Source organism: Sceloporus occidentalis, unplaced genomic scaffold (assembly GCF_023333645.1).
Source record: "Sceloporus occidentalis isolate IW3139 unplaced genomic scaffold, rSceOcc1.0.p SCAF_3, whole genome shotgun sequence".
Classification (NCBI taxonomy): domain Eukaryota; kingdom Metazoa; phylum Chordata; class Lepidosauria; order Squamata; family Phrynosomatidae; genus Sceloporus; species Sceloporus occidentalis.
Window position 1 is genome coordinate 237,101,019 of NW_028316983.1, and position 14,331 is coordinate 237,115,349.

The 14,331-nt window shown below is 40.6% G+C and overlaps 1 protein-coding gene across 4 annotated transcripts in view; it reads right to left on the minus strand.

Annotated features, from left to right (window-relative positions):
* ASAP1 (ArfGAP with SH3 domain, ankyrin repeat and PH domain 1) overlaps positions 1-14,331 on the minus strand; it is a 180,653-nt gene that overhangs the window by 119,683 nt on the left and 46,639 nt on the right. Inside the window, exons 1-2 of one of the 4 annotated variants that reach the window (XM_089517965.1) lie at positions 13,996-14,197; positions 12,035-12,164 (exon numbers count right to left, since the gene is read on the minus strand). In XM_089517965.1, coding sequence (XP_089374091.1) covers positions 12,035-12,160 — 126 coding nt within the window. In that variant the 5' untranslated portion in view covers positions 12,161-12,164; positions 13,996-14,197. Of the gene's footprint in view, positions 1-12,034; positions 12,165-12,898; positions 13,100-13,120; positions 13,148-13,995; positions 14,198-14,331 lie in introns of those variants that run through there. The other 3 variants (XM_089517963.1, XM_089517961.1, XM_089517960.1) reach the window with 3 other exon arrangements.

The following is a 14,331-nucleotide window of genomic DNA, read 5'->3' on the forward strand; positions in this document are numbered from 1 at the left end:
ATAGCATTCTTAAACTGTTTGGACAACACATCACAGGAAAATTTGTTGGTGAGCACTCACCTCACATGGTCAGGATATTCTTTAAAAAAATCAATCCAAAGATGCCATAATCCTTGGCAATCACCTACTGAAAAACCATATAAACTATTATGTTCCAAGACACTTTCTGTAAGGGTTGCCTTTGTTTCACAATAGTCCTATAGAATTTCTCTATTTGTAGGACACACAACAGCAAGCACTATGAATTCACACAAAGAAGTCATGTCTATACATATTTACAAGTTCCACATAGAATTTCAATTGGTACAGCTATTAAACATGCACTAAGCTACAGAATAAACCTGGAAATATGAAACCAATATCTCTTGCAATAATGGAACCAGATGTTTGCGAAGTGTTGTTGTTGTGTGCCTGTATCTGACTTATGACTTTAAGGAGAACCTATTACAGGATTTTCTTGGAAAGTTTCTTCAGAGGGGATTTGCCATTGCCATCCTTTGAGGATGCAATAGTGTGACTCACCCTAAGTCATGCAGTGGTTTCACATTGCCAAGTCAGGATTTGAACCCTGGCATCAAGAGTTGTAGTCCAACACTCAAACATAAGATCCTTTTAAAAGACAAATCTCAAAGCAAATTTAAGCTTAAGATGATTCCCCAAAAAAGCGAACAGGAGCAATCACATAATACACACCTACTTAAAAGACAAATCTCAAAGCAAATTTAAGCTTAAGCTGATTCCTCAAAAGAGCAAACAGGAGCAATCACATAACACACACACACACACTGCGCTGTCCCCTACTTGATTTTCTATTTTAAGACAATCATGTAATTCCTAATTCATAACATCTAAAGTTCTATCTATTAGTCTATATAAGATGCCAGAGAAGGACAACGAGGATGATCAGAGGTAGGAGCAGCTTGGTGAAGAGAAGACTAAGAGGTGACGTGATTGCATTCTTTAAATACCTCAAGGGCTACCAGAGAGAAGAGGTGGTAGACTTGTTCTCTGTTACCTCAGAAGGTAGAACAACATCTAACAATTCTACTGGTTTTAAGTACAGAAGAGTAGATTTCGACTGAACATTAGAAGGATCTTCTTGACAGAGAGTATGGGTTGGCAATGGAACCAATTGCCTAGAGTGGTGATGGGGTCTCCTTCTCTAGATGTTTTCAAAAGAGATTGGACAGCTGCCTGCTGGGGATGCTTGAGCTGCAGATCCTCCATTGAGCAGGGGCTGGACCTGATATCCCATAGGGCCCCTTCCAACTCTATGAATAATTCTATGTCACTTTCACATAGACTTTTTTCTAGTTAGACATTGGCATCCTGCATCTAAATATCTGAAGACACATCACTCTTAGCAATTACTATATTCGTTAATCCATTGTCTGTTTTCTCTGTGACCATTCTGGGTCTGCCAACAATGTGCGTAAGCCCACAGAGAAATTATTTTGCTTTCCTTCAAAATGTCTACTAATGTTCAATAAGGGCAGAACCCTTCAAATTCACCTCAAATTTGTCCTTAAGTTAACAAAAACAACAGTCAACTCAAGTAAATATGCATGAAGTTTGTTCCTTTAAATCATTTCTGACTTATGGTGACCATAAGGTGAACCTATCATGACAAGACTTGTTTGAAAGAAGTTTGCCATTGCCCTCCTCTGAGGCTGAGAACATATGACTTGGGCAAGGTCAACCAATGGGTTTCATGGCCAAGCTGGGAACTGAACCCTGATCTACAGAGTCATAGTCCAATACTCAAACCACTACACCACACCGGATCTTCGTATGCATGAGGTACATACAGTATGTTCAAATACTTACTTTATGCTCACTTCTAAGTGTTTGTAATACATGGATATTGTTGTGCTGATAATTATACCACAGGCAGCATTTATGTATAAGACTAATTTGTGCTGATACAGTCCAGTGGTGCTGTTCTATTAAATAATGCATTGCAGTGGGCCTGATATTTTGGTACATACTGTGCATTGGTATGAAGTTCAACAGAACTGGTTACCTGCATACAAATTATTCATTTTAGCAATTATAGAAACCAAGATTGGATTCTATTACTGTTCTTGCACAGGATGTCACGGTTTAGAGTATGAAATATATACACTGGTAGATCATTAATATAAGAGTTTCTTGGAATTTAATTTGCAGTTAATTCTCAAGACAACATAAACAGTTAAACATTCCTGATTCTTCTCTTCTCTCTCAAGCCTCTCATTTTTCTGCTGACATGAGGTAAACCACAAAAAGCAAAAATAGTTAACCATAAATAGAACATACTGAAGTGTTAACTACATGACATAAGCTATTTTTTAAAAATTAAAACTATTTCCCTTGTCTGTCATTCTAGGTAGGAATAGGAATATTCCCTAATAAAAGACAAATTATGAAGTTTGATTTAAAAAAAACATATCCAGCCTTTCTTTATAAATAACTCAAAGCAGCTAACAATCCACATGATTAAAACAATCCCCCCCCCCAAAAAAAAAAATCACACCAGTTGCAATGAATAAAATCCCAGGACAGAGGTAAAGCAAACAAGAAAGAGAGAAGAAACAACATTAGCAAGCATTCAGATCAGGATCAACATACCTACCAAATTTTCACTTTCTTCCTGAAATTGACAACAGTACAGACAAGAGCTGAAAGTAAGCCAGGACAGATTAGAGCCCCAGTCTTTATGAGTAGCCAGGATATAATACACAAGAAAATGCTCTCTTTAAGGTATGAGGTAAGGTTTTGAAATGCTACTTTTAAAAGGTATGTCATTATTGTTATTGTTATAGCTTTCTTTTGAAGAAATAACGTTTACTTTCCCATTTTATGGACACTTAAAAATTGTTACTTTAAAAAATATGGCTACCTAAAAAAAGAGACACAGGGGAATAGATGCTGCTAGCTTGTGGCAGCGCACCTAAGCAGCCTAGGACAACAATAATAATAAATAATACAGAACAGAACAAAGAAAACATTTAGATTAATAAGAGAAATTCATAACCGTATGCCTGGACTTGTTGTGTCATGCCAAAGTACAATATAGAAACATGTTTTAATTTTTAAAAAATTACCCTTAATACAGCTCTATTCTGTCTCAAAAGAACCAGCTGCTCAAAGAGCTCATTTATGAGTAAAATGCATAGGCGTGCAAAAAATCCTAGAACAGATTTTTTTTTTTGCCATCTCATCTACTTTACTGAAAAAAAATAAGACACTGCACAGAAAAGACATGTCAAAAAAGCATTCTCAGAACAACTGCTTCCCATTTTTTTATACTCAGAAGAAACAGTGAAAAATAATGCATTTCAAAATACAGCATATCTATATCTACTTAGCAGTAAAATAAAGGTGGTTTAATCAGGAATAATCATGGGCTACAAGTTTTTTCTTGGATATCACGGGCCCCAAACAGACAGGCCAAAATAAAGCTGCTTTGGGCCCCTTTGGAAGTGTGCTATTTAAATGAAGCATGCATCCTAATAGGCCAGAAGCCTCACCAAAGCCACGCTCCAGTCCTAAGGACTGGAGTGCAGCTTTGGGCCTCTTAAGATGCATGTGTCATTTAAACAGCATACTTCCAAAGTGGCTCGAAGCAGCTTTATTTTGGCCTGTGTGTTCAGGCTCATGGATTACCTTGATCCATTACAACCTGGCTTGTCAAACTTTTGCTAGGAACCAGATGGGGAATGTGTCCTGTTGTCTCTGCTGGACCTCTTAGTGATTTACAATATCGTCAATCATGGTATCCTTCTGGATTATCTCACTGGATTGGGACTTGTGAGACACTGTGGGTCCATTCCTACCTGGATAGGCAAGACCAGAAGGTGACTCCTTGGTTACTGGACTGTGGAATCGCTCAAGGCTTTTCAACATCTACATAATGCTATTCAACATCTACATAAAACTGTTGGGAGAAACTGCCTGAAGATATGAGTTTGGTGTCACTAGTACGTTGATAATGCCCAACTCCATTACTCCTTCCCATCCAACTACAAGGAATCTATTTTGGTTCTAAACCAATGGTCGGCATGAGTGTTGGATTGAAGAAATTTAAGCTTGATACACGTTGAATCTAAATAGGCAATGTGAACATGGTGATACCTGTCTTAGTTAAACTCCATTTGGATTACTGTTAACACTCTGTAACCATGGCAATTAAAAGTGGTGTCAAAATGGATTATTTCTGCAGTGTGAATAAAGCCATAGTGTTCTTTAATCATAGCATACTAAGGTCTTGAGATATATGATATAGTGGTTTGAGTGGTGGACTAGGATTCCCAGAAACCAGGTTTCAAATCACCACTCAGCAACAGAACCCTACTGGGTGACATAAGGCTAGGGACACTCTCTCAGCCTTAAAGGAAGGCAATGGAAAACATCATCTGAATAAATCTTGCTAAGAGAACCCCATGCTGGGTCAATATATGTCAGTTGACTTGAAGGCACAGAACGACAGCAAGTTGGCGTATCAACCGAAGTTGATAGCAAGCACTTCTGACCGCCGCATCTACTTGAGATGTCAATTGCAGGGATGAGTCCAGAAGTACTCCTAGACTGCGAACTTCGTCCTTCAGGGGAAGTGTGACCACATTCAGGACAGGTGGATAAATTTCCTTCCTTGGGCCTGGCGAACCTATCACGAGTACTTCCATTTTCTCTGGATTCAAACTGAGTTTGTTTTCCTTCATCCAGCCCATTACCAACTCCAGGCAGGCATTCAGAGGAGAGACTCCATCCTTAGTCACTACATCAGTCGGGGACACAGAGAAGCATATTTGGGTGTCATCAGCATACTGATAACACCGCACCCCGTGTCTCCGGATGATCTCTCCCAGCGGTTTCATGTAAATGTTAAACAAAGTGGGGGACAAGATAGCTCCCTGAAGGACACCAGATGTCAGATCCCTCTTAGAGGAGCAAGTGTCCCCCAGCTGCACCATCTGGAATCTGCCCGAGAGGTAGGAATGGAGCGCAGTGCCCCCAATACCCAACTCCCTCAGGCATTCTAGAAGGATACCGTGGTCAATGGTATCGAGAGCCACTGAGATGTCCAAGAGCACCAACAAGGTCACACTTCCCCTGTCGATGCCCAGATGGAGATCATCGACTAAAGCAACCATGGCAGTCTCAACTCCATAACCCAATCTGAAGCCAGTTTGAAATGGGTCCAGATAATCGGTTTCATCCAAGACAAACGATTCCTAGAAGACTTATTCCAAAATGAAGTGCAAAAATTTTCCTTTAAATAAAAGAAGCGGTAGTTCCATAAGTTGTCTATCCACAATTAAACATGCTCTATCCACTGCATTTTCATTTAATTAATAATGAACTCTCCTTAATTATCACAGATGAAACAGAGACACCCACAGTGCTTGAATATCAAGAAAAGGACACAAACGATAGCTGAGACAGAGGGACACCCTAGAAACCAGCGTGCAACATTAGCAATCCTCAAGCAATCCCTTGCATATCTATACTAGTAGTTAGTTAGTTAGTCCTGCCATTATACCCAAAGAGTAAACCTTGGGGAAAATGCTTACAAACTTCTACCAGAGAAATGCCAGATTTCTGGTATACACTTCTCCCAAACCTCCAGTCTCCTTTCAACAGAACTGTAATTTGTGCAAACACTACAACAACTATTTGAAAATGATTGGCTCATCTATTGAGGCACAATTTCAAAAGAACAGGTCATCCCCCTGTCATTCATACCTTAATTACCTCTACTTAAAATGAACTCTGGCATGTACATGATATTCAAGCTCATCTTTGATAAGCCAAAAACCAAAATTACCAAGTTACATAGAAAAAAATAGTAGTTTGTTTCCCATTACTTTGTATTTACTTTGAATTGAATATGTCCTTAAGAATTCAGTATAATAACACATTTCAAAAACCAAAAAAAGAAAAGAAACAACCAAGATGATACTTCAGTTTTACCTCTTCCTAAACCATATGCCTGCTATATCCTTTCTACTATATAAAAATAATGAATTAACATTAGGTACATTTTTTTCATCTAGTATTCCTTCAGTTAGCAGTACAAGAGCTCTTCAGGCTCTCTTGACCCCCAATATTTCTTTTCTGGAAAAGATGCTGGTACTGCATTTACAAGCCCTCCAAAAACTTGCCAGAAGGGAAAAAATTTATCTACTGTATCTGACATAAATATCTCCTTCAACTTTTTCATTCAATGTAATCTTCAAAAGACCATTCCAAAGATTCTCCTTTTTACAGCAAAGCAAGATGCAGCATTTAACATTATATTAAATCATGAGTAAGTTTAAAAGCTGGACAATCAGCAATTTGGCTTGCTATCTGAAAAAAGAAGAGGAAACTGTGATCAATAAAGTAAAGGAATTCCACCACCTCCTTCATGAATCCATTACATTTGTTATGGCATGATGTTTATTACCCATGTTTTATTGGCAGGGATAAAGAAATGTGAAAGAATTATTTATGTTTTCTTTAAACCTTACTGAGAAACAGAACAATGATCCAATTACTAACTGAAGAATACTATTAAACATGCTTTTAGGAAGCATACGGAACAAGAATGAGTTGATCCCCACTAATCTAGTCCTTCTGCTGTAGAGAACAGATTCTGAATACTTTCATATGTATTTCAGCACAAAATTAACACTAATCTCTCATTTGTTCTGAATATTCCAACATCTAACTACAGTAAAAAAAATAATGTTTACAAGTCTAAGTTATTTCATTACAGGCTGAGTTTCCTTAATCTGGAATTCCAAAATATTCCAAAACGCTAAAAAAAAATTCATAGGTGGCTGAGACAGTGACATCTTTAATTTCTGATGGGTCAATGTACACAAACTTTGGCATGGGAAAGACCACCCAAAAAGGGCGGCCTGCCGGTGGCCTAATTCCCTCTGGAGGGAAGCTGCAGCCGCCAAACTGTGCAGAGGAAAAAGACTCCGGAAAAATCGCGTTCTTTTAGCGAGGCATGGCGACTTGCAGATGCCGCACGTTTCTTACGTCACACCTTATGGATGGGATGTAGCCATTATAGCACCGCCATGCTATGCTAGTTATGCAACCGCATGGACCCTAACTCTACAATCGGCTCCAGCATGGCGCATTTGGGCTGTCTGTTTTGGCCTTTTGTTTCATGCACACAATTATTTAAAATATTGTATAAAACCACCTACAAGCTATGTATATAAGGTGTATATGAAACATAAAGAAATGCTGTGTTTAGACTTGGGCCCCACATCCAAGATACCTAATTAATAATAATAATAATAATAATAATAATAAATTTTATTTGTATTTCCTGCCTCTCCCTGCGGATCGAGGCGGGATTACAACCGAGAATAAAATCAACAATAAAATACTAGCTACAGTATTATCTAAAAATACAATCAATAGAATGAAAAACAAAACTACTACCAATCACTAAAATGACCAAAGCATCGTTTGCACAGATATGCAAATACAAGTATTTTGAAATCTAAAGAAATCCCCAAACCTCAAACACTCCTGGTCCCAAGCATTTCAGATAAGGGAGACTCAACCTCTAGAACTTACTTTCCAGAAAGAGTGCTTAATTGGGACTGTTATATAAACTCTCAGCTGGATGGCTTAACAAAAATTTGCATCAAATTACTTTATTTTCTGACCCCATGGGAATTCCCATATTTCAGGAGATAAAGATGGATAATGTCTACAGAGGCATCAATGAGTGTAGAATCAAGAGTATTCCACAACATCCATGTTGTGCTCACATGTGGCAGAACATTTGTTTTGAGTGACTTACAGGCCTCTTTTTCTATTAAAAAAGGAACCAACAAAATGTCTGTGTCATTAAAATAACCCTACCATAATTTCCAAGTGAAATGGACATAAAGTTAGCAGGAAAAGAGCTGTTTTTATCTATCTGCAGACCTAGCAGTAATGTTATCATGGAGTAATTTTCTATCTCAATGAGAAAACAGACTCTGAAAGAAAGATTTGCCAATGTCAGTTTTTAGATAACACCAGAACGTGTGACTCCAATGTTGTAGTGGTCTTTGCAAGCAGAGTTCCCACACATGATGCACAGTCTGCAGGCTTTCTTATCCACTGACCAACCACAGATAGACTAGTGCAGATAGATATGGCTTATTCTATGGAATGGTGCTGACATCCATATATCATGATGGTCTTCTGTCAGTTCAAACCTGGTGAAAAAATGTCTTTTGCCCCATTTAATCTAGTGTGGAAAAATTGCTCATCTGCTCTCCTGACAATATTGTAACTACTGTAACAGTGGTGTACCAGGCAGGTTTGTCCAGGTACATGTCTTGTGTCAGAGAATGTGGTGTCTCAATACTGCTGCAGCACCATCTTCTTGTTTCACATTTTCTTGGTTTATTTAGCATGGAAATTTACCTCTGAACTCAACCAACTGTCCATCAATAATTAAGTATGTTCCCAGTGTGCACTATGTTTGAAGTGGCTGAAAAACAGTCAATGCCTCCATTTCCTTGGGACTACACAAATTCTCTTTGGATTCATTACTGCTCTGCAGTGAATGAGGCCTAAGACTGAATATTATGGTTCCTACAAACCTTCATGCTATCTTTGCTATACCCCCCCCCCCGCACTCTGAGCAATAGGTCAATGTATGCCTTTAGGTCAATGTCAAGGGATTGCCACACTTCCAACATTGGTAAGGCTCCTCTTGTTTCATGCCCTAAAGCCATACATGACTCTCTATTTGTTTCATGAAAGGCATGATAAAAAATGCATTCTGTTAGTCACAGTCAAAAGGTTTATAGAACTATTTCTTTGTTTGCTTCCTTCTTCGGTGCATGAATGCTCCCAAAATATGCCTCTGAATGCCTGTGCTGAATGCCTCTGAATTGAATTGTTTATAAATGTGGGCAACAGGTCCTTCCACCCCACCATTTCATGACATTGAAGTATTCCCTTGCTCTTCCCTAGATGAAATCAAGAGAGCTTGCACCTGCTGTCCTTCCACCTTTGAGCAAGGGAAGGTTTTTCTCATCTAATCACCTACATAAGGTTTCAACCACAAAAATGGCACATGAACCATTTTTGTCTCAATACACTGAGTGGGGCAAGATAGCAAAATTGAATATTTGTTGTTTTAATTTTTTATCCAAGATGGCTTTTTTAAAATATAATTTAAAGAAAGTAAACACAGAAGAGGCTGAAACTTGAAGACATTTAAAACTCTTGAAATGATAACACCATAAAATAGCAATAGCAAGTACATTTCTATACCGCTTATCAGTGCACTTAAGCTCTCCCTAAGCAGTTTACAGTGTGTAATAAGCTAATTGCCCCCAACAATCTGGGTACTCATTTTAGACACCTCCTCAGAAGGATGCAAGCCTGAGTCAACTTGAGCCCTTGGCTGGTATTGAACTTGCAACCTTGCAGTTTATGACTGAGTGGCTGCAGCACAGGCATTTAACCACTGCGCTACCAGAGCTCCTACCTTTTGGTCTAGTTCTATGGGAATTATGTAACAAACATAATTCTGGGGCAATACAATACTGTCTAGTAGGAAGAGGGTTGGAAGACCTTCTAAACTAAGACCAGAAACAGAAAATGCAGGCCTACGATTAACATCTTTAATTTTTTCTCTCCTGTTTGCCTGATGGAGAAGCCAGTGTGATTTCGAAAGCTTGCAACATGTATTTGTGCATTTTGGTAGTCCCAATAAAGATATCATTGTTTGGATGATATAGGATTTTCTATGTGGCCAACATGGCTACCCCTAGATTTTTTATTATTATTATTTCAAGACACCACATTTTAGCCATCACAGGGGAATTTTAAGAAGATAGCCAGTTCATTGGGACCTTGCCATCTGCGGCTTCTGTCTCCAACAAAGGTAAAGCAATTTTTTTCTAATATTGGCACTGATTGGCATGCTTTACCTCTATACCACCTCAAGTTTTTCTGATGCAAAGCATAAAGACGTCTTGAGAAATTCAGTGTTCTCTACATAGGAGCCTGTGGCTTCACAAAGGAAGAAGACATGCTGAATTCCAAGGAAATCTTCCTTGAATTGCAAATAGACACTAAATTACCTTGACTCTGAAAATCTACCAGTGGCCACATGGCCAAAGGCGGAGGTGCCAGCCTGCAGATAGCCCTCCCTACCATCTGAACTGAGACCAGAAACAGAAAATGCAGGCCTATCACTAATATCTTCATTTTTTTCCTGTTTGCCTGATGAAGAAGCCAGTGTGACTTTGAAAACTTGCAACATGTAATTGTGCATTTTGGTTGACCCAATAAAGGTATCATTGTTTGGACGTTATACGATTTGCTATATGGCCAACATGCCTAATACCTCTAAAAGTTTAGTAATATAATTCTTCTGCTCAATACAGTGACCTTTGCAAAACTCAGACTGGGCACAGGTTTCCAGCAACAGGTGCATCTGGTTAACACAGAAAAATCAAAAGACCACTATAAAAATACATCACTTATTGAGAAACTTTGCTTTACCAAATTACTGCATTTTCAGTAGTTCCACCACCAGTATTTCAGCATTATATGTGCATTTAATACTGCTGAAAGAATGGCAACATGTGTTTTGTTGAGATTATTTAGACTGGAGTATTTGCTCAGAAGAACCCTGAATTGTCAAATTCATACTGCTTTCTCATCCAGGCCCTAGAAATAATCCTCCTGATTCCCATGTTAGACATATACTGAATTTCCTGTCCCCTTCTTGCTTGCAGCTGAAAGCCAGATGGAGAACTTCAGGTTAGCACTTGCCCATTAGGCTTTAAGCAAAACTCTGGTCTTCTCTTTTTTTAGCTAAACATTGCCAGCCCTTTAATGAAGAAAACCTGAAGGACCGTATGACATTAAGACAACCAGTTCTAGATCTAAAACTGGGTTCTACTGTTCCAGGTAGTACACATGTCCTCCCAACTTCCTTCCTGATTTTCATGTACAGTGGCAAAGCACAAACTTGAATTTACTCTAAAAGAAAGCAACAAGATCTTCACACTCTGCTCATCTTATCCTCCAGTGCTATTCTCTAATTACATTGCACCTCTATAGTTATTAATATACAAGACTGCTTTTAACAATGGTACATAATATTTCAGAAGGTGATTTTATATTCCCCACGGCAAGAGCATGAGCAGAACAATTTCACTCTGCCACATCAGCATCACCAAGACCCAAAAAATATATTATGTCTGCAATAATGTGCCCAAAGCCTTTGAAAACGAAAACAAATGAATGCATGCACTGTTTACTGGAGACTATAAAACACATAACAACAGATGTGGCCTTGTTAAAGAAACCATGAAAACAGAACATGGTAGGAAAAATCAGACTTAGTTCCTTTTAACCTTACTGTGATCTTTTCTGTAAACCTCTTTTCCATTTATGACACACACAGCTCCGAACAACTCAAATTCTCAAGTAACAGTTCATTCAATTTCACATATATGTTGCAGATATTAACAATCGTACATATCTGTGTATCCAAATTTAAAATGCAAGTGATAACCAGTTGCTGATCTTCAAAGTGAAAAAAGGACTGGGCGAAAGAGATCAGTGCTACCATAAAGCAGCCAATGCCACTGCATCATTTTTCATCATCTTCCAAGCACACATCTGTCCCTTTACCATAACTTCCCAACAGAAATTTCCTCTATAGTTGGTCCTTACCATTCATTATTTATTGCTTCCCGTAACAAAACACATCAGTCTCCCTTCTATATAGCTACCTACTTTGTATAAATATATCACCAAATAAACCTGTTTCTACCAACACTGCTGGCATCATGAAAGGGACACAAAACAGTACAAAACTGAACAGAAATCATCCATGCCCATTTATCACCAAAACCCTTGAAATTCAGAGACACCAAAAGAGGTGTGACCGTGTATGGTTACCGTCAAAGAATATACATCTTTTATAGTTATTAAGAAAGCAGAGCAATATTGAAAATACCAGCTGGCTCCCCCATACATCCACAAACACACAAGGCAGAGATGAGAAACATCTATTTACCTCTTCTAGAAGTGTGACTGTATTCCTGCAGTTTTGTAGCCGGGTGGTAAAGCTGGAAGTGGTGGGGGAGTTGTAATCCTCTGTGGTCTCAGAAATAAACTCCGAAACGGTGATCTGGTCCGGCATGATCCTGCCCAGCAGAGACAGACGATTGCAGAGAAGGAAAAAAGAGAGGGAAGAGGGGACATTAAACACAAGGCAGGGCACTGAAGAGCTTATGCTAAGGAAGGAGTGGCAGCAGAATTGGTCCCTCCTGTGCCTCAGCACCCAGCTGGCAACAGAGGGAAATGAGGATGCCCTTCAGAATACAGCCTCCTCCATCTGAGGGTGGAAGCAGGGAGACTACGTCTTCCGACACTGAATCCCCTGCTCTTCTTTCACAGGAAGGAGTATGCAATGGCTGGGTGTTCCTCTTCAGTGAACAAGATTATGAAGGGGAAACTCTCTCCCCCGAAACCCAGACCTTGTCCCTCCTGGATGCCCTTCCTAAGTAAAAGCAGCCATTCTCTTCCTCTATGCCTTCCCATTCTAGACTCCTCTCCATGTCCCACATTGAACAGAACAGGTTATCTAGCTGACTCATTCTCAGATCATTCTAGAGGTGCCTTTCCTTATGGGAAAGGGGTGCAGGACATAATCCGTCGACTAAATCTTTCCTCTCCCCAAAAAGGGGGGGGGGGTGCTGTCAACCCAACTGCCTCCCTGACTGTACCCAGTGGCTGCTTCAGCAGTCCCTCCAAATGCCCCCCTCCCTTTAAAAACAAGAGGGTGTGTCTTCCATCCCTCAGATCCTTCCCTTTTTGAGCTGCAGAATCCCTCTCTTCCATCCCTCCCCCATCCTTCCCCCTTCCTCCTCTTTTCTACCTTTCCTCTTAGAAAGCAAAACCTCTTGACTAGTAGATCTTTCATGATCTCCTTAGCAGAAAAGAGGGAGGGGGCGGGGAGGCTCTGCCCCTTCCACACACAAGCTCTACTTTGAACCTCTGGCTTGACTTCCAGCCTCCTTTCTGTGTGTGTGTGCATGTGTGCACTCACTCTCTCATACATATACGCACTACACACACACACACACACACTACTTTGTACCTTTAGCTGGACTTCCCTGGCTCCTTTCTGGTGGGGGGTTGTATGTGTATTCTCTCCCATATATATATATATATACACATTTACGCGTTACACACACTCCTTTGAACCTCTGACCGGGCTTCCCAGGTTCCTTTCTGTGTGTGTTGCATATGCACTCTCTCTCACACATACACATAAACATACATATGAACATACACATTACACAAACCTATACTAGCCTGGACCTCTGGCTGGGCTTCCCGGGTCTTTTTCTCTATGAGGTGTGCACTCTACCTCATATATACACACACCATATAAACACACACACACTCCTTTGAACCTCTGGCAGGGCTCCTTTCAGGACATGTGTATTTGTGTACTCTCTCTCATACACATATACATATACCCTACACACACTCCTTTGAACCTCTGGCTGGGCTTCCCAGGCTCCTTTCTCCCCCCCCCCTCTCTCTCTGTGCAATCTCATACATATAAATACACATACACACTACACACACTTACTACTCTGAACCTGTGCCTCCCAGCCTTCTTTCTATGGGGAGTCTCTCTCTCTCTCACACACACACACACACAACCCATATACACAACACACCCCAGCTTCTCCCCCCCGCCAAAAAGAGAGGCTGCGTCCACACTGGAGCCATATAACCCGGTTTGGCAGCGCTTTAAGTCTCTGTCTGGCTCTTTGCTATGGAATTCTGGGAGTTTGGAGTTTGTTGTGGCTCTGGGTCCCACAACAAACTCCAACTCCCAGAATTCCATAGCAGACAGCCAGAAGAAGAGTTAAAGCGCTGCCAAACCGGGTTATATGGCTCCAGTGTGGACGCAGCCAGACCCCCCTCTCCTTTCCTTTCCTCCTCAGTTAAAGTACTAACTTGCGCAGCAGCAGCAGCAGCAGCCCCCCTTCGTTCCCCCCCTCGGCTGAGCCCCCCCCAAAGCCCGGGTTTGGGGGGGAGAGGGAGGAAAAGGAGAGCTGAGGGGAGAAAGGAGGCTGAGGGAAAGCAATCCCAGGTCCGGAGAAGCCAGGCGCTGCTTGGCTCCTTCTCGCCTGACGCGCCTCTTCTTCTTCTTCTTTCAGTCAGTCAGCTTCAGCCGCTCGCAAGCTCCCTCCCTCCCTCCCGAGAGAGAACGAGGGGACGCGCATGCGCGAGTATATGCACGCGCCCCCCGCAAGCGTCGGTTAGAGAACGAGCAAACGATGGGGGGGGGGG